General features: G+C 33.8%; 1 protein-coding gene across 3 annotated transcripts in view; it reads right to left on the bottom strand.

Annotated features, from left to right (window-relative positions):
* Slc25a12 (solute carrier family 25 member 12) overlaps nt 1–17,757 on the bottom strand; it is an 84,144-nt gene that overhangs the window by 38,594 nt on the left and 27,793 nt on the right. For 2 of the 3 annotated variants that reach the window (XM_076865778.1, XM_076865779.1), the window contains 3 exons: nt 15,433–15,548; nt 6,799–6,938; nt 1,054–1,200 (listed from right to left, as the gene is read on the bottom strand). In XM_076865778.1, the coding sequence (XP_076721893.1) occupies nt 1,054–1,200; nt 6,799–6,938; nt 15,433–15,548 (403 nt within the window). Of the gene's footprint in view, nt 1–1,053; nt 1,201–6,798; nt 6,939–10,480; nt 10,585–15,432; nt 15,549–17,757 lie in introns of those variants that run through there. The other variant, XM_076865780.1, reaches the window with a different exon arrangement.

The following is a 17,757-nucleotide window of genomic DNA, read 5'->3' as shown; positions in this document are numbered from 1 at the left end:
AGATGGAAAATATTAAATGGGTCTCCCCCCACCCTAAGATAGAGTGAGCCTTTCCTCTAAGATTATCTTTCCTTCTCTCCTTCCCTGTCTCCTCTTTCTTTCCTCCCTTTTTTCATTTTTTTTTTTTTTAATTGGGGTATGAGGTAAAGGCAGGGGAGTGGGGATAGGTGTCAGGGAGGTGAAATATGTAGGAGAAACTGACATGCTCCATGTTCAAATTCATTGAAGAAAAAGAACAGAAGTTGATCTTTCTACCCCAGTCTAAACCAGGATAATGATCTTCAGCTGAAACAACAAAAGCATTCATTGGCTTCCCTCTTTTCAAAACAAGCAGTAATCAAAAACTTATATGCAAGTACAACACATGAACAAAAAATGGGTAAGAGAAGAAAGTTTCACCATTTTATGCGAGGAAGTAGATTACATGAGTTAGCTATTGGTCCAGCTGATATAATCTGCAATTCTACAGAACAAAAAATTGTGCATAATGTGTCAACACTGAATGAACAGGTGAAGGGGCAGAGAGGAGTGATCCACAAAGGCTGCTGGCCACATATTTCCTCCATACCTTCTGCCATGGGAATGGTTATTAAAACAATGCAGAGGCCAATGGAGATCCTTTCAGCAGACAAAGGAAGAAGCCATCCTTATAACAAGACCTTGGGAGTCTGGTAGGGTGGAAAGAAGTCAAGAAGAAGGCAGTAGTGTCTGGGACAGGTAATGCTCACTGGAAGAAGTAACTACTCACCCTTGTCTACAAACTCCCATTTCCCTTGAACTGGACTCCATAAATGGAAATAAATAATTTGGAAATACGTGAGAACAAGATGATAGCTCTGAATAAAACTACAATCTGAGGAAAGACCACTCATCATTTCACCTCTATCTCCAACACACACACACACACACACACACCCCTACCTATTTACCTTCTACCAACCCAGCACTAAGTTTGAATAGTTGAGTCATACGAGTACAGGGAGGCAATTTGGGACCCAATAGTTCAAAATGTTTTTAGGAAATATAAAGTTAAAGTACTTGCTTTTTACTTACTGAAACTAAGTTTTCCTCCACAAAAGGAGTAAGCATGTGAGACCGAATGGTAATCATGATATCACTAAAATCCAGACCAGAAATCATGCCACTTTTGCTTTTGTCTTTCAATGCAAAGGCTTGTCTTGCATGTTCCAGCTGCAGCTCCTAGAGGAAAAAAATTAAAATAGGGTATTAAATAGATTAAAGCACATCCCAAGTACATGTCTTAGAAAGGAAAGACAAACATTCTTCTGCAAACATGCACTTATTACAGAAACAATAAACAGCTCTGAAATTACTATAAAACTTTCAAATTTCATTTAAGAAACACCTTTTTCCTTAGAAACATACTACATATTACTCCTTAGGGAAAGGAATGAATCAGAGCTGGGCAATAACAGAAAGGAAAAAAAGAAACTTCAAATTATACTTGCAAAGTTTTCATCACTGAAATAACAAAGTAAGTACAGTGTTTTCAGTGCTTTATTTCAGCCTTTCAACTACACAGTGATTTATTGTCTCCTACTTGAAGACTTTGTCATCCAAGAGTACTACTTGTATTGAGTTTACATTCTGTTCAGTTTTTCAATTTTAAATGTTGCAATGAAAATTATACATGTTTTCTCTGAATTAACACCATTTATTCAAACATTTTTTAAAAATAAACTCAGTGTAAAACTCTACCAATCAGTAAATGCAATACTTCATAACTCTACAGCAAAAATTATGAATAACAAACTGTATAAGCAGTGTTCAGTTATCACACTATAGGGTCTGGGGCACAGTTACTCACAAACTATGAAACAATCCAGAATCTCCCTGAACTTTTGAACTACCATGCAGTCAAACTTTGTAATAAGTGATATCAATAAAAACAACAAAATATGCCAGTAATTCCCTGGGTTCTGTACAAAAGTCAAAATCAGAGCATTTCTGCTCTGGGGACCCATGATATAATCCAAGTAGACCTGTTGGCACAACATAATAATGTGCCATAGATGCCATTTTTATATTCTCTGCAACTCTGGAAATTAATAGTCATATCTAAATATATAAATATTGTTCGAAGATAAGACAATATAACTTTCATTGCTATTTATTTAACATAGCCTTCAAATCAATGTTGCTTTATCTTTCCTGACATTTAAAATAGTTTTGGGTAAAGGTCTTGCTCTTTTTAGTTAACTATATTTTCCTAAGGATTTTTGATCTCCCACTGGTAATTCAAAGACAGTAAAAGTACCTTAGCAGGTATTTGTTTTATAATCCATTAAGGCATACATTTGTTTTATGTGGTTTTCTGTTTGTGTATGATATTTAACAAAAAAAATTTAAAAATAATTCCTTAGTAGGGTGATGAGCTAGAGACACGTACATTAAACCTACTAAGTTTTTCAACAGTCTTGACTTTTAAAAGTTAAGTGGTAGAGGCTGGGGATGTGGCTCAAGTGGTAACGTGCTCGCCTGGCATGGGCGGGGCACTGGGTTCGATCCTCAGCACCACATACAAATAAAATAAAGATGCTATGTCCACCGAAAACTAAAAAATAAATATTAAAAAAATTTTCTCTCTCTCTCTTAAAAAAAAAAGTTAAATAGTAATACTGAAGAAATATCTAAACAAAAAGATATGTGTGGATTTGCTTGGAAGAGCAATATAAGTGGGGTCAACTGGCAGATACTTATATTGAACAAAAATACAAAATAAACAACTAGAGATATTTGACAAAATTTTCTCTTATTCTCTTTTTTCACTCTAAACATTCCACCTAACTTGCTTCATCTTCCCATCACCTTATTCCAATCTGCACCCTTCAAATAAGAGGAATTTTTAGTCTTATTAAATTGGTTCAAAGTGGTTGCCATGGCAAAGACATTCCTAGCAGCCTCGGAGCACACAAAAATCCACGCCCTGTCTTACATACATGTTCCCTCCCTCTCTCCTTTGTTTCTCTTTGTGTCTTTGTTATATATTTATTTTCCCTATGTGCATATCTTAACCACCCAGCGATATCCAGTAGCAACTATGAATATAACTTAGCTTTAATAGTGGTATTAAGGAAAATATGAACATTTATTATAAAGATAAAGCAGAATGTTCACTGAAAGAACAATGTTAAAATAGATTTTGTGTTTTCTATAGGTCAACAGTTGAAGGACTCTATCTTTTCAAGATACATATTTGAAGAACCACAGATGAAATTATAGTATGTGCAGGACTGACTTCCAAATGATATTACAGGAGGCTGACTGAGGAGGTGGATAAAACAATTCTGGTCAAAAGCTGATAGATAATGAATATACAGGAATTCATTACACTATCCTCTCTACATTTAAATATATTTGAAGTCTTCCAAAACTGAACAATATTAAAAAATTAAAATTAAGAACTTCAAATGAGAAACTAAATAAACAAAAAAAAGAGCTCCATACATAAATCTCTCAGTTTACTTACTATAATTAAATACAGGGGTATAATATTATAAGATATCTTCCATAAACAAAGGGAAAAATAATGAGAGAAAGTCATCTTTGGAGGAACAACAAAAAAAAATGCTAGTTGGGAAGACATTTCCTTTTTAAAAAAAATCAGTTTTCAGATGTGTAAACCTTTTTAGCCTTTCAAGTTTGAGTATTTTACAAGATGAGAACAAGCACTGGGTTTTACAAATACCCATAAAACAGCACAGTGGGTTTTTTTTTAAACTTTATTTTATTTATTCATTTTTATATAGTGCTGAGATCAAACCCAGTGCCCCACACATGCTAAGCAAGTGCTCTACCATTGAGCAACAATCCCAGCAATAAACAGCATAGTTGTTAAATCTATGTTCACCACAATGAAGTAAAACAACATAGAAGGTTTATAAAAGATAAATAAATAAATCCTGCTTTTTGTTGAAAGGATAAATAAATCCTGCTTTTTGTTGAAAGGATGGTTAGATGGATAGGGGAATGGAAGAAAAGGACAAAGTAAACAAGCTATATTCTAAAGGTGAAGATGTTATGTACTTGAAAATACATTTCATCTAACTATGAGGTAAACTGAAAATATCAAGAGTGTCAAAAATAGCATGACTTTGGATTAGACTATATTTGTATACTTCACTATCTTTTAAACTCCATTCTCCAGTAAAATCACAGCAAAGGGACAAAACAAAATAAAACCCAAGGACAAAGAAAACAGAAAAAGAAAACATGAACAACTTCACAAGACCCTGTCTCTAAATAAAATAGGAAGAGCTGGGGGTATAGCTCAGTGGTGAAATGCTTGCTTAACATATGAAAGGCCCTGGGTTCAAGCCCCAGCACCACAAACAAAGAATGGCACTGCCCATCTCAGTGGCATCATCACAAATTAGAAAACAAATGCTTTCCAAATTATAAGAAAAATAAATTCCTACTAAAATTCTATATCCAGCCATACTATTTAAGTTTAATGACGAGGCAAGAGGTTTTCAGATATGAAAATTATCTAAAATTGTTCTATTTTACTTTCCTCAGAAAGCTGATGAATAAGTATTCCACCAAAAAGAAGTAAACCATGATAAGGAAAATCTCCAGCAAACATTAGATTCAACATAATAGAAAGGCAAATGGATTATCCAGGATGAAGGTAAAGGGAGATTACAGAATAACAGCTACGCTGAAAGGTCCAAAGTTCAGCTTCTGACCATGAAGTAGATCAGAAAACACCAGAAAAATTGTACAGCTGCTGTGGAAAACAATTGGTGGTTCTTCAGAAAGTTTTAGGGGCTGGAGAAGTAGCCCAGATAGAGCACTTGCTAGCACACACAAGGCCCCAGGTTTGATACCCAACACTACAAAAACAAAAAAGTTAAATAGAATTATCATACAACCCAGCAATTGCACTCCTTGGTAGATATTTGAACAAATATTTGTATGAATATATACAAGAGTACTGTTCACAACAGTCACAAGGTGGAAACAATCCAAATGTCCATCAACTGATGAACAGACAGAAAAAAAATCATACATTCATAAAATGAAATATTATTCTGCTAAAAAAGGAGAAGTACAAAAAGATACTATAAATGGATAATCCTTGAAAATATTAAGGTAAGTGAAAAAAAAAGACTCAAAATATCATGTTTCATGATTCCATTTATATGAAATATCCAGAAACAGGTATGTCCATAGAAATAAAAAGTAGATTGGTGGTTGCCAGAAGTTGAAAGAAAAGAAAGAATAGGAAGTGAATGCTAAATGAATTTTGCAGTTTCTTTTGGAGTAATGAAAATGTTTTGGAACTATATAGAGGTAGTGAGGTAGTGGTCACAAAACACTGAATATTACTAAAAGCCACTAAATCACACACTTTTTAAAAAAATTTTAAACAGGGGCAAAGGGCTAATTTTATATTATATGACTTTTTTTCTTTTTTTCTTTTTTTGCAATAATGGGGGTTAAATTCAAGGCCTTGTGTATGCTAGGCAAAGTGAGCCACATCCCCCAGCATTCTATTTTTTCAAAAAGAAAGAAAGGCGGGGGTTGTGGCTCGGTGGTAGAATTCTTCCCTAGCATGCATGAGGCACCAGGTTTGACCCTCAGCACCACATAAATGTAAAATAAAGATATTGTGTACACCTAAAACTTAAGAATAAAAATTTAAAAAAGAAAGAAAGAAAGCTTCTGGAGGGCTTCAACAAGATTAAATTGATAGAACTACCTAATATGTTTTACATATATTATATTAAAACATGAATAATTTAAGCAAAATGTGAGAAAATATTACATTAATATATTGAAAACTAAACAAATATATACTAGAAACTCAAATAATTTAAGTCAGGTATAGTACCTGTAGGGGTACTGGTTCCAGGACCTGATCCCATCCCCAGTGGATACCCAAATCTAAGAATGCTCAAGTTCCTTATATAAATGACACATTATTTGCATACAACAACATACATCCTCCCATATACTTTAAAAAAAAAAAATGTTTAAGTTGTAGATGGACGCAATACTTTTTTTTTTTTAACTTATTTTTATGTGGTGCTAATGATCAAACCAAGTGCCTCACACACGGTAGACAAGGGCTCTACCACTGAACTACAACCCCAGCTCCCATATACTTTAAATCATTTCTAGACTACTTGTAAAACCTTATACAGCCAGAGGTGACAGCACACATTTGTAATCCCAAGAACGTGGGAGGCTGAGGCAAGAGGATCACAAGTTCTAGGGCAACCTCAGCAACTTGGTGAAATCTTAAGAAACTTAGCGCAACCCTGTTTCAGTATAATTTTTCATAGTTAGAATCAATAACATATAGTCAAAAGTGGAAAATTAAGATGGACATGGTGGCGCAAACTGTAATCCCAGTGGCTTGGGAAGCTGACGCAGGAGGATCTCAAGTTCCAAGTCAGCCTCAGCAAAAGTGAGGCACTAAGCAACCCAGTGAGACTCTGTCTCTAAATAAAATACAAAAGAGGGCTGGGGATGTGGCTCAGTGGTTGAGTCCTCCTGAGTTCAATCCCCGATACCGAAAACAAAACAAAACAAAAAAAAGTAAGAAATTAAGGAAGTTCCAATACAAGTTTACCATCTGATTAAATGGAGCTACCTAGGATACACTTTTAAAAAAAGATAGATTTAAGATTTAAAATAAGTTGTCTCTGATGAGAGGGAAATGAAAAATAGGGGTGAAATGGAAATGTCTGCTTTTGCACTAAACAATAAAAAAAAAAGGGAAAGAGGTGAATAGTATATACTTATAACAACTGTGAAAGCTAAGCTCACCTGCAGAAACTGTGTGAACTCTGTGTAGTTAAGATGCTTCTTCCGATTATGCCCAAAATGCAGTCGGATAAACTCACAGTCCCAGTTAAAAGGGATATGATGATGAATAATAGTCTGTCCAAAAATTTCCTTGACATTTTCTTAAAAGGGAAAACAAAAATAAATCAATTATACTTTGAATAAGTAGTTTAATCCACTGCAATGTTCCTACAGAAAAAAATTAAGAAGTCAATATCATCTGCTTCTATTAAGATTAACTGCAAAAATTTTTTGTGCCCAGAAATCCATGCACAGGAACACAATTGATACAAAATATAATTTTACACTTAAGATTGTGTACCATTACATATAAGGCCATGAGATTCTTAATTTCTCTTGATTTAATTTTAATTAAGAAGTGATTTATATCTTGTACTATAAATGACTGCTACTTTACATTCCAGTATAAAATCAATAGTGTTTTCCCGGTTCCTCAAGGAGTCAAATTAAGCCCTTTATCAGAAGCATGAATACCTAAATTACAGTATAATGCAATATTTGTCATACTAAGTATGGTTTGATTGAGGCTTGATTATTACATTCACACTAGCCTGAATATGTCTATTGAAGATAGGTATAAGAAATACTACCAAAAGCATATCATTAGCTCAGCAGCAAGCACCTTATTAAAAGCTTCTGATATTGTCAAAAATATGGTCTTGACACAAAGCTTCAAAATCCCCATAAAATCCATGATTATTAGTCTGCACTATTAAAATATTTTAAGATAAGTGAAATTAGTGATTCACTTTTAAATAAAGCTCCAAACACAGTACACTAACTTTTAGATAGGAACCAGTCACGCTGTGTAATATACAACCAAAACTCTCTGGCAGCTTGTCTTCATGCACTAGCAATGTCATTCACTTTCCTACAGTTTTACATTTACTGTAAAAGTCAATCCACAAATGACTGGTACTTTAACAAGCATAGACTGGATAGACTAATTTAGAAGCTCATGCCAGAAAAAAACAAAACAAAACAAAACAAAACTCATTAACAAAGTTAAGAAAGCAGGAAGCCTATTTTACTGATGTCTTAAGAGCAAAATTATTTTCAAATGTCAATTTTATTAGTGAAATGGTTTTACCATAATAGCTATCAATTATACTAGAGAATTAGTAAATACAAGTTTAATGTTTTATAATCTCCTCCAATTTTGCTATTTTTCCTAATTTTTGAAAATTCTTTGGATAAGATACTGATCTCAGACTGTAAATGATTGAATGGATTCCCTTTGTTTTATACACCCTTTTTTCTTAATAACAGCATTATAACTGGGGTAGGAGAGTGTAAAAATTCTAAGCTGGAAATCCTACCAGTCTGGACCCAATGTAACAGCTCTGAGTAGATTACAGCAATCAGCAAAGTTGGAAGAAGGCATTGGATGTCACTGGGGAGATGGGATTCTCATTTTTTCTTTCAAATGGAATGCAGGATTCATTTCTTGCCTAAGTAGCAACAGTATTTCAGAGTTTTCAAATCATGTCAAGTATTTTCACCTTAAACACAAATGAAATGCTATATGGGCTTTTGTTCCTAAAAAGCAAAGAAATCATAGCAATTCATGGGATCCAGGTTTCTAACCAACACAAAAAATTATCATTAAAACTACACGAAACATAATATTTCAAAATATGCTAAAGTTTATAAGATAATTAAAATAATAAGAGTCCGAAAAATATTTGACCAAAAATATTAATTGAAGATCAGCAAATATTTTTAAAATCCCAATTTAATTAATTAGCTGCTTCTATCCCCAAATCAATTAATGTATTGCTTATTTTTAAGACCTAACAAAAGAAGTGCTCAACTAAAAAAAAAATTTAAATTAATTGAAAACTGAATAGAATAACTTAAATTTATTTAATCAAGATTAGTTATAGATAAGTATGATGGCACAAGCTTGTAATCCCAGTTATTTCGGAGGTGAAAGTTAGATGATCAAAAGTTTAAGGACAGCCTGGGCAATTTAATGAGACCCTGTCTTAAAATAAAAAATAGAAAAGGCTGGGGATGTTGCTCTGTGGTAGAATGTCCCTGTTTTAATCCCAAGTTACCATCAGGGACAGAAAATAGATTATTAAAGAGAATAAGTTATTTCATAGTAACAAATTTTTCTAAAGGTCACAACTCCCAAAATCTAATTATTTGATAAGAAATATATGTATTGCTCCCTTGATAATTTTTATGCAAGGGAGGATAAAACTGAATTCCTTTTATGATGAGAAAATATCAGAATCTAAAATGACAAAGATTCAAAATCCTTCAAACTAGGAAAACTTACCTAGAAAATTTTTTCTATTATAAAAAAAATTTTTGATAAATTAATTTGCCATGTATAATTTATATCTGGAAAACAGCTCTATAAAATAGTTTTAACTGGAAATCCTATTTTACAAATTTCCTAGTAATCTCTAAATAAGATATATAATATTTTTGAAACAATTAAAATAATGGCCTAAATTAGCAATCTCTTCATTACAGAAGCATCATTTTCCATGTTATTTGTTTGGACATTTCCTACTTCTCCCAAAGTGATCTCTTGACAGCTTTGTATATGATTTTATTATGACCATTATTATATGCTGTGGTTTATTAACCACTCCCCAGATACTTTTAATTATTTTATAGTCATATCACAGGCTTCAAATGTAGTTAGTAGGACTAATAAAATTTTAAATCTACTTTGTTACCTCTTAAGATGCATTCTACTTCTCTTTTATAATTATTTATACTACCAATTGACTGAAGGCGATTTAGAAATGTCACAGAAGTAATCAGTACAACTATTGTTTTTAAGTCCAATTCATAATCACCACTTTTTTTAAAAAAACTGGGATGTGCTTATAAAAAAATTATATAAAATCTCCAGAATTGGAAAGCTTATACTTGTGTGAGGCAATAAGTCAAATAGCTGATATTAATATCTTACTTGGTTTATCATCAATAATTTCAAAAATATCCACAACATCTAACTGGAACTGCATAGCAAGTTTCCCACCCAAAGAGAATCCCGTCTTTCCAGTGGCAAACAAGGATCTTTAGCTGTAAATAGCACTCCTTTAGAGTGTTATTTCAGTAGCCACAGTTCTAAACTTAATGAAAGGGATGTAAGAGTCATATCTACTGGCAGCAAGATAACCATCTAGTATTTTATACCAGGTTGGCATTGCTAAGAGAAACAGGAATCCATTTCTTTTCTGACATCTAGAAAACAAGAGACCACTTTTTCACTTCCTGCAGAGAATGGGCTTACAAAAGGGATTGTTTGATAACTCCATTGAAAAGGGAATTGGGGCCAGATACAAAAATAGCTTGTCATTAATGTTCTCTTTGCTCAAAGGAGAGGAACACAATGATTTGTCAGGAAGGCAGGTAATGGTGACAACTGTGATTAAATAAAAATGTTCACAGATGTATATAACATTAGTCAGTTTAGCTGTATCAGTAACTTATAATGATTGGACTAGATGAAATACACATTGAAGCATATATAGTTATGTAAATATGTCTTAACAGAGGTTTCAATTTCCCCAGTAGCCCACACTGTGTCTCCCCATCTCATCCACCCTCATCCCTCCCCTGGTTCTTATGGGAGCTTCCTACTGGTCTTGTTCACCTTTCTGCAGTACAAAATTACCTCTGACCGGGGCTGGCACTCTTCTCCAAGACTGCCACCATGCCTGTTCCATGAATGAGCCTGGAAGGAGCTGCTGTACCAACGGTGTGGCCAGAGAACTCCTCCTGTAGGTATACAAGCCATCAGCCCTGTGACACAGCCCACCTACCATCAGCCCAACTTGACATCCTGATTCCAGGATTCCAGCCCAGCAGGAGCCACTGCTTCCAACTTATAGACTTGAGACCAAATATTCTGATTGTAAGAGGGGAAAATTCCTCAATAACTGAGTTTCACCAGCATAGTTCTTTAAGTGAAGTCAGAGAAGCTTTTAGGACACTCATCATGTACAGTGAATATCCTTGTGTATAAGTGAACAAACACAATGGTGAGACTTGTGGAGGTGAAGAATTTCTCGGTGAAGGAAAATTTGTGGAAAAGAGTAGGAACAACCAAGTGGCCAAAAAAGAAAATAAAAGAAAACAAAGAACAACAACAGAAAGACCAACAACAGGAAACTTGTAGAGGAAGTCCTAACCAACATAGCATATAGACTCAGTCCCAGACTGCAGGGTTCTACTCCCAGGTATGCCATTAGTGTCCTAGGTGAGCCCCCCTGTTTCTGTGAGGGAAAAGTATTTCTATTACTCTTTACCTACCTCCAGAAGGGAATATTGTATGATCAGTCAATAAAGTAGTCTCTCTGCCAAAAATATGTAAAGATCCATTTCTCAGGAAAGATAAATTCACATTTAAAGAACATCTATGATTACAGAAGCTAGCTGTTTCAACAGTCTACCATCAAATAGCATAAAAAAAAAACAAAACACTGTGTCCTTTTTTTAACCTCAAACTCTAAATCTACTCCAGTATCCTTGAGTATTTTTTAAAAGGATCTTGTGAAGTCTGAGAATGATATGAAGCAAAGAATCCCAAAAATTCTTCCCGATTTAATTGAACACTTAGGTGAAGCTCTACTTCATTCCAAATTATACATTAGCTGTCTGTCACCTTTAGAATTTCATATTTTTCCATGCCTATGTCTGTTTCCATGGAGAAAGAGTACAATATTTTTCATATCTATACTTCTATCTCCTAATCCTTTAAATTAAAGCAGTGGTTATGCCTAAACCACTCCAATATATTCTCCCTTTAGGGAAAAAGAAGCACAAATGGAACATATTTTAATTTGCTATACATTCTGATAGCCCACACAGTACTAAATTAAAAGGTATCCCTGCTTTTTGAGGGTTGTATTAGTCAGGGGGTGAGGATATATTCTTAGAAAAGATCACTTTTAAGAGTTCCCATTCCTAAGCAAACACTTTGGGTAACAATGATGATGAGTGTTTAATAGAGAACTCCGAACACATAATACATATCATACTCATTGATGAGTTAATAAGCTTCTTTTTGCTGTTTGTTTTTTTAACAATTACTCTTTCTTAAAGCAACAGACGTTTTCTTTTAATTTTGGACAAATGCATAGTAGCTATTGACAACAAAATGTAATATAACCACTTAACTAGGTGACCTCAACCTAATGATATCAGGTATGCTATTCAGTGGATGATAGGAAGATCAAGGCAAATTTGCACTGCACCCAGCACACACCAGTCATGCAACGGCCTCTACAAGGCTCATGCCACCTGGCAGTAACAGATACACAAGCCATTAAGTAATTACCTACAGCATGCATTAGAAGTTTTATTAAAAGAACATCAAAGAGGAAACAACTAATAGTTCATTTACTCTTAAAAAAACAAAAAAAAAAAAAAAAAAAAAAACCTCCAGAATCCTTTTTTCTGAGCTTTCATTTTCTGAAATTCATGACCAAGACCCCAGCATAAAATCCTCTCTCCCAGAATGAAAGTACCTCAAACAAATAAAACTTGTCTAGCACTCAAGTAAATAAATGTTGTTCAATATTGCCATTTGTATAAATACTTGCAAAGATACCCAACACAGTTTAAGTATATAACTTGATGTGTATAAAAACTATATCTAAAAAAACAAAAGCATAGATGAGAACAATATATACATGTACACAGAAAACATTAACATTATCATTGCAGTCCACAAGAGATACTGATGGCATAATAGTTTTCCCCACACTATTGTGCCTGGAATCCAATATTCTCTCCTAACTTTCTTCCCTTATGTGCACCAAAGAAAACTATAAATAGCTCCAAATTAGAAAACATAGGCCATTTGTTGGAAAGGATTTAACTCCAGTTAGAATGAATCTAAATTTTCCTTTTACCTAAACATGTATCTACAAATATATTAGCACAATTCAATATATTAAGTGGGTACAAACATAAAAACTGACCTTCATCACAGATCCAAAATCCTATAAAATAAACTGCAAGTTAATTATTTCCTTATGTAGAAATTCTGTAGTCTTGAATACAGCCTGAAATAAGTGGGGTCTTAGAAATCTTGTTAAAATGGCATTTGCTATAAGTAATAGTTTCAATGATTATCTTCTTTTATTAAAGTACAAAATTAGTCTTCTCTCCTTTATTATAATTCCTTTCAATTTAGCTAAAAATATTTTGTTCCAAATTGAGGCTAAGGATATAACTCAGTGTTAGAGAGCTTGCCAGCATGTATAAGGCCCTGGGTTCAAATCTAAGCACTGTGGAAAAAAAAATTTTTTTTTAAAAAGTGTCTAAAAACAGATCCTCAAAAATGTGAAGACAGGACAGGAAAGGGAAGGGAAATGGTCAAAGTCCCTAAGAAATAGGTGACCACCATCAAGAAAGCCATATAGCTTGCCTACCCCAAGAACAATGTCAAAAGTGGATATAACTTTTTCTTCTTCCATAATAATCCTGTCTCTAGATTATGGAGCAGAAAAATGAAAGCAAGATTCTAAAGGGTTCAAATGTTCTTCAGTCCATACCAGGTGCAAAAAAACTAAACCAATTTACTTTGTTTTAATTCTATTCTTGAAATCCTAACTCACAAATCATAGTCTAAAAGAAAAATAAAAAAACTATAAAAGAACAAATTTGGAATTTAATAAGTAAAAGCCTTTATTTGCAAGAAATAAAGTGTACATGAACCATTCAGCTACTTCCAACACTCATTTTAATCTACTAATCAACAACGGTATGGGTCTCTGTTGTTGGTTTGTTGGGTAAAGTGACTTGAGTGATTTATTTTTAAAAATAGAAGCTGGGAAAAGCAATCAATTGGAGGTGACATGATACCGAGGTAGAGAGACAAAATAAATCAGAATTTGGTTTTAAGAAATCTAAGTCTTAATGCACACAGAATAGAAGCACAGGTATGCTGTCACCAACACAGACATTTAAATCAAATTATTTCCCAAGCTTTTCTGTACCACATTTGGAAGCGAAACATATGAGCATGTGTGATACTTACTGAAAATAGAAAATGCAGCAATTATTAGTAGTACAGGGTTGACACTGAATGATGAGATGATATAGGTTTTGTGCTTTAAACTACAGAATCTGGGTGCTTACATGGAAAGTCAACATTCTTTAGAAGGTAAAATGGTGAGAGCTTGCTCCAAAGCAAGGAGAATGCCAGAATACATGCAGAAATTTAAAGAGCTTTGCATAGTATTTATTGAGGAAAGTCTTCTCATATAAAGGACAACTGGATCAATGGGCAGAGGAAGAAAAACAGTCGAGGCCAAGCTGGAAAATGTGTTCACCAAAGTTACAGCTAAGGTGCCACTGGTCTTTCCAATATTTTCTCCCAGTCTTACCATTGCTGTGATAATTCCTCCTTCAGGTTTAAGTAAAGGACGTGTTTTATAACTCAAACATCACAATGAATAAACATTGAGTTTTGTGGCTCAGGGAAAGCCTTATTTTCAAGGGTTTCTCCACAAATATTCATGCTAATGCATATCATAAAAAGATGAATCAAGTTCATCAATTTCAGTTCTGCAAGAAGAAAAAGTTCTGGAGATCTGTTTCACAGCAATGTGAACACACTAAACACTACTGAACTGTACACTCAATAATGGTTAAGATGGTAAATTTTATTTTTTGTTTTTTAACCACAACAAAATACTTTCAAATATTAAAAAAAAAAAAATAATAATAATAATAATAATAATAAGAGGGCAGTTCAACATCCTTGAATATGCTACACTAGTTTTACTGAAAAACCTGTTACAGGAAAAATTAGCCAATACTTTCACTAAGCATAAACTAATTTCTACAAATAAGTACCTTTAAAAACTAATGCAGGGGGCTGGGGATGTAGCTCACTTGGTAGAGTGCTTGCTTCCCATACAAAAAGCCCTGGGTTCAATCCCCAGCACCACAAAAAAAAAAAAAAAAAAAAAAAAAACTGATGCAGACTACATATAAAAATCCTAGTTTGCATACTTGTAAGGCATCAACAATGTGTTAGATTGTGTCTACCAAAGAACTTAAGTTGATTTCTATATCCAAGTCAGATGGTTATTTTAATATTATAGCCCTGTCTCCTAAAACCAAAACTCTAAAACAGAAGGTTTAGAGAATACTAATTAATTTTATCTTAACTTCCTCCTTTAGTTTCATTGTTGGTGTTAAAAATGGCAGAGTAGCAATTTTCAAAAGATGCTACAGAGAAGGTTTAAATTCCCTATCCAAAAATCCCATAAAGAATGAGAAGGTTGCTCCAGTCTACTTTATAAAGAATTTTGCCTAGACTGGTCCAGTACAAGAAAATTTTGCACCACCTATTTTAGGAATTCGAAAGTGTCAGTGACCTAATAAGCTGAACCAACAGCATTCCTAGATTCCTTAATTTTTGAAGTAGTCTAACAATTTGAAGAAAATAAAACCACTTTTACCTTTGTAAACCTCTTAGGAAATTAATACTTCTCTTATTGACTAGGTTCTAAATAAGCATAAATCTATAATCAGTTATTAGATTTAGCAATTAAAGATTGAACCAACATCATAACTTTACTTATCATTATAATCTTTTTTTTCCCTTACCAAATGTCACCTCTCCATTTCCACTCTTGTCAAACAATTGGAAAGCCACTATGAACATGGAATCTGGAGCACATAAAACAGATTCAAATGCCAAAAACTCTTGATAGGAGATCAACCTGGAACAAATATAAAATGTTACTGGCTAGTAAAGAAAGAGAAAATATCAGGCAAATTAATTAATCTGCCTTTACTTTATGAACTGTAGCTCAGAGTAATCAAATAACTAATGAAGGGTGTGTATATTCCAGGGAGGAATGGAATATTATCCTTTTGTAAGGCCCTAACAAATTAATGAACTAATCAACAGATACTACCACCACATAAGGAGAGAAAGCCACACCAAAAATAATTAAATAATTAAATCTGAAAGTGATCAAGTCTCTAGATCATAATTTTTCAATCTCAGCACTGCTGATATTTCAAGCTGGATAATTCTTTTGCTCTTGTTGGTCTCCTGTGCATTGTAGTTAAATATATGCTATAAAACATGGAGGAGAGAGGAGCAAAGCACAAAAGAACATGATATTGACTACTCTTAAACCAGCTTTTTCCTCATACTTAACCAAATAACTAAAACTTGTCTGAATGAGTTCTACTCATTCACTTGATTTTATTTCTTCATGGGTGATTATAAGTAATATTATGTATTATCATTTCAAATGACACACCTATACAACTCATCATCAAAAGTACGAAAGAATCAAGGAACATAGCTCATATGTGGGGAAAATGTACCAATTGGCCAGGCATGGTGGTTCATGCTTGTAATCTCAGTGGCTTGGAAGACTGAGGCAAGAAGATTGCAAGTTCAAAGCCAGCCTCAGCAAAAGCAAGGTGCTAATAAGCAATTCAGTGAGACTCTGTCTCTGCATAAAATACAAAATAGGGCTGGAGGTGTGGCTCAGTGGTAGAGTACTCCTGAATTCAATCCCCAGTATCCCCCTCCCCCGTCCCCCACAAAAAAGTACAAATTGAACAATTTTAATCTTTCTTCACTGCCCTGGGTAATAGAGAAAGAGGGAGAAAAAAGAATATCTATTTTTACAAATAATTATAAGAAAAAGGGACTAAAAATTAGGAGAACTAATTTTGTGTTATTGGGAAAGTCAATCTCTCTGGGCCTTATTTTCCTCTATGTGTTAAATGAGGAAAGATTGACTTATTTGAATGAGTCAAACACTGAAGCTTTTGATTCTATTGAATTAAAATTATTTTTAAAAGACTTAATAATGGTACTAAGGTTTTTGAAGTCATGGACCTTTATGAAAATCTAAGATTCTTCCCAGAAAACTGTAGATATGAATCCACTCATACTTTATTATATTTCAGGAACTTCAGGAATCTCTGGAGAAGACTTATGAAGAGACAACTAAGAACCTATGTGCTTCTAGAAAACTCCACCTTTGCTTCTGGAAATAATTCACATTTCATACAGTCATTTATAATTTTTATAACCTAACTCTATGAGTCAGGTTTCTTATACAATCCCTGTCTGATTCCAAAGATTTGGGAGGAAGGGATTAAGAAATTTAAAAAATTGAAATAGAACAGTTTTTTAAAAATATTTTTTAGTCGTACACAAAAAAATACCTTTATTTATTTTTATGTGGTGCTGAGGATTGAACCCAGTGCCTCACACATCCCAGGCAAGCCCTCTGCCACTGAGCCACAACATCTGCCCACAAATTTATTATTATTATTTTTTTAAACTAAAACAGGTATTTTAAAAAGTAAACTCTGGGGCTAGAGATATAGCTCAGTTGGTAGAGTACTTGCCTCGCATGCACAAGGCCCTGGATTCAATCCCCAGCACCAAAAAAAAAAAAAAGAAGTAAACTCTGGTAATCCCAGCAGCTCAGGAGGCTGAGACAAGAGGATCGCAGGTTCAAAGTCAGTAACTTGGCAAGGCTGTAAGAAACCTAGTGAGACCTTGTCTCTAAATAAAAAATAAAAAGGGCTGAGGATGTGGCTCAGTTGTTAAGCCCTTGGGTTCAATCCCAGTACCCTCCTCCCAAAAAAGTAAACTCTACTCAACATAATTAGATTTTGCCACTAGACAAAACACATTACTGATCTGTTTTGTTCTGGCAACTTTAGCCCTTGCCCTTGATTACACTTGGCCACATAAAAAAAAAAAAAAAAAACCCTACTTTAATAATGCAGCTTGACCTAGAAAACCTCATGCTTTAGATAAGATACCCTACTGAAATGGACAAGAGTAGATGGTCACAAAAGAAAGCAATCGAAAAGATATGGATATTTAAAAGCAGACCTCAGATCAAATTAATAATGCATTGATATTTTCTAAAAGAACTTAATGTATAT

The sequence above is a fragment of the Callospermophilus lateralis genome, chromosome 9 (genome assembly GCF_048772815.1).
Source record: "Callospermophilus lateralis isolate mCalLat2 chromosome 9, mCalLat2.hap1, whole genome shotgun sequence".
Classification (NCBI taxonomy): Eukaryota; Metazoa; Chordata; class Mammalia; order Rodentia; family Sciuridae; genus Callospermophilus; species Callospermophilus lateralis.
The sequence above is the reverse complement of the archived record's forward strand: the minus strand, read 5'-3'. Positions and strand labels throughout refer to the sequence as shown.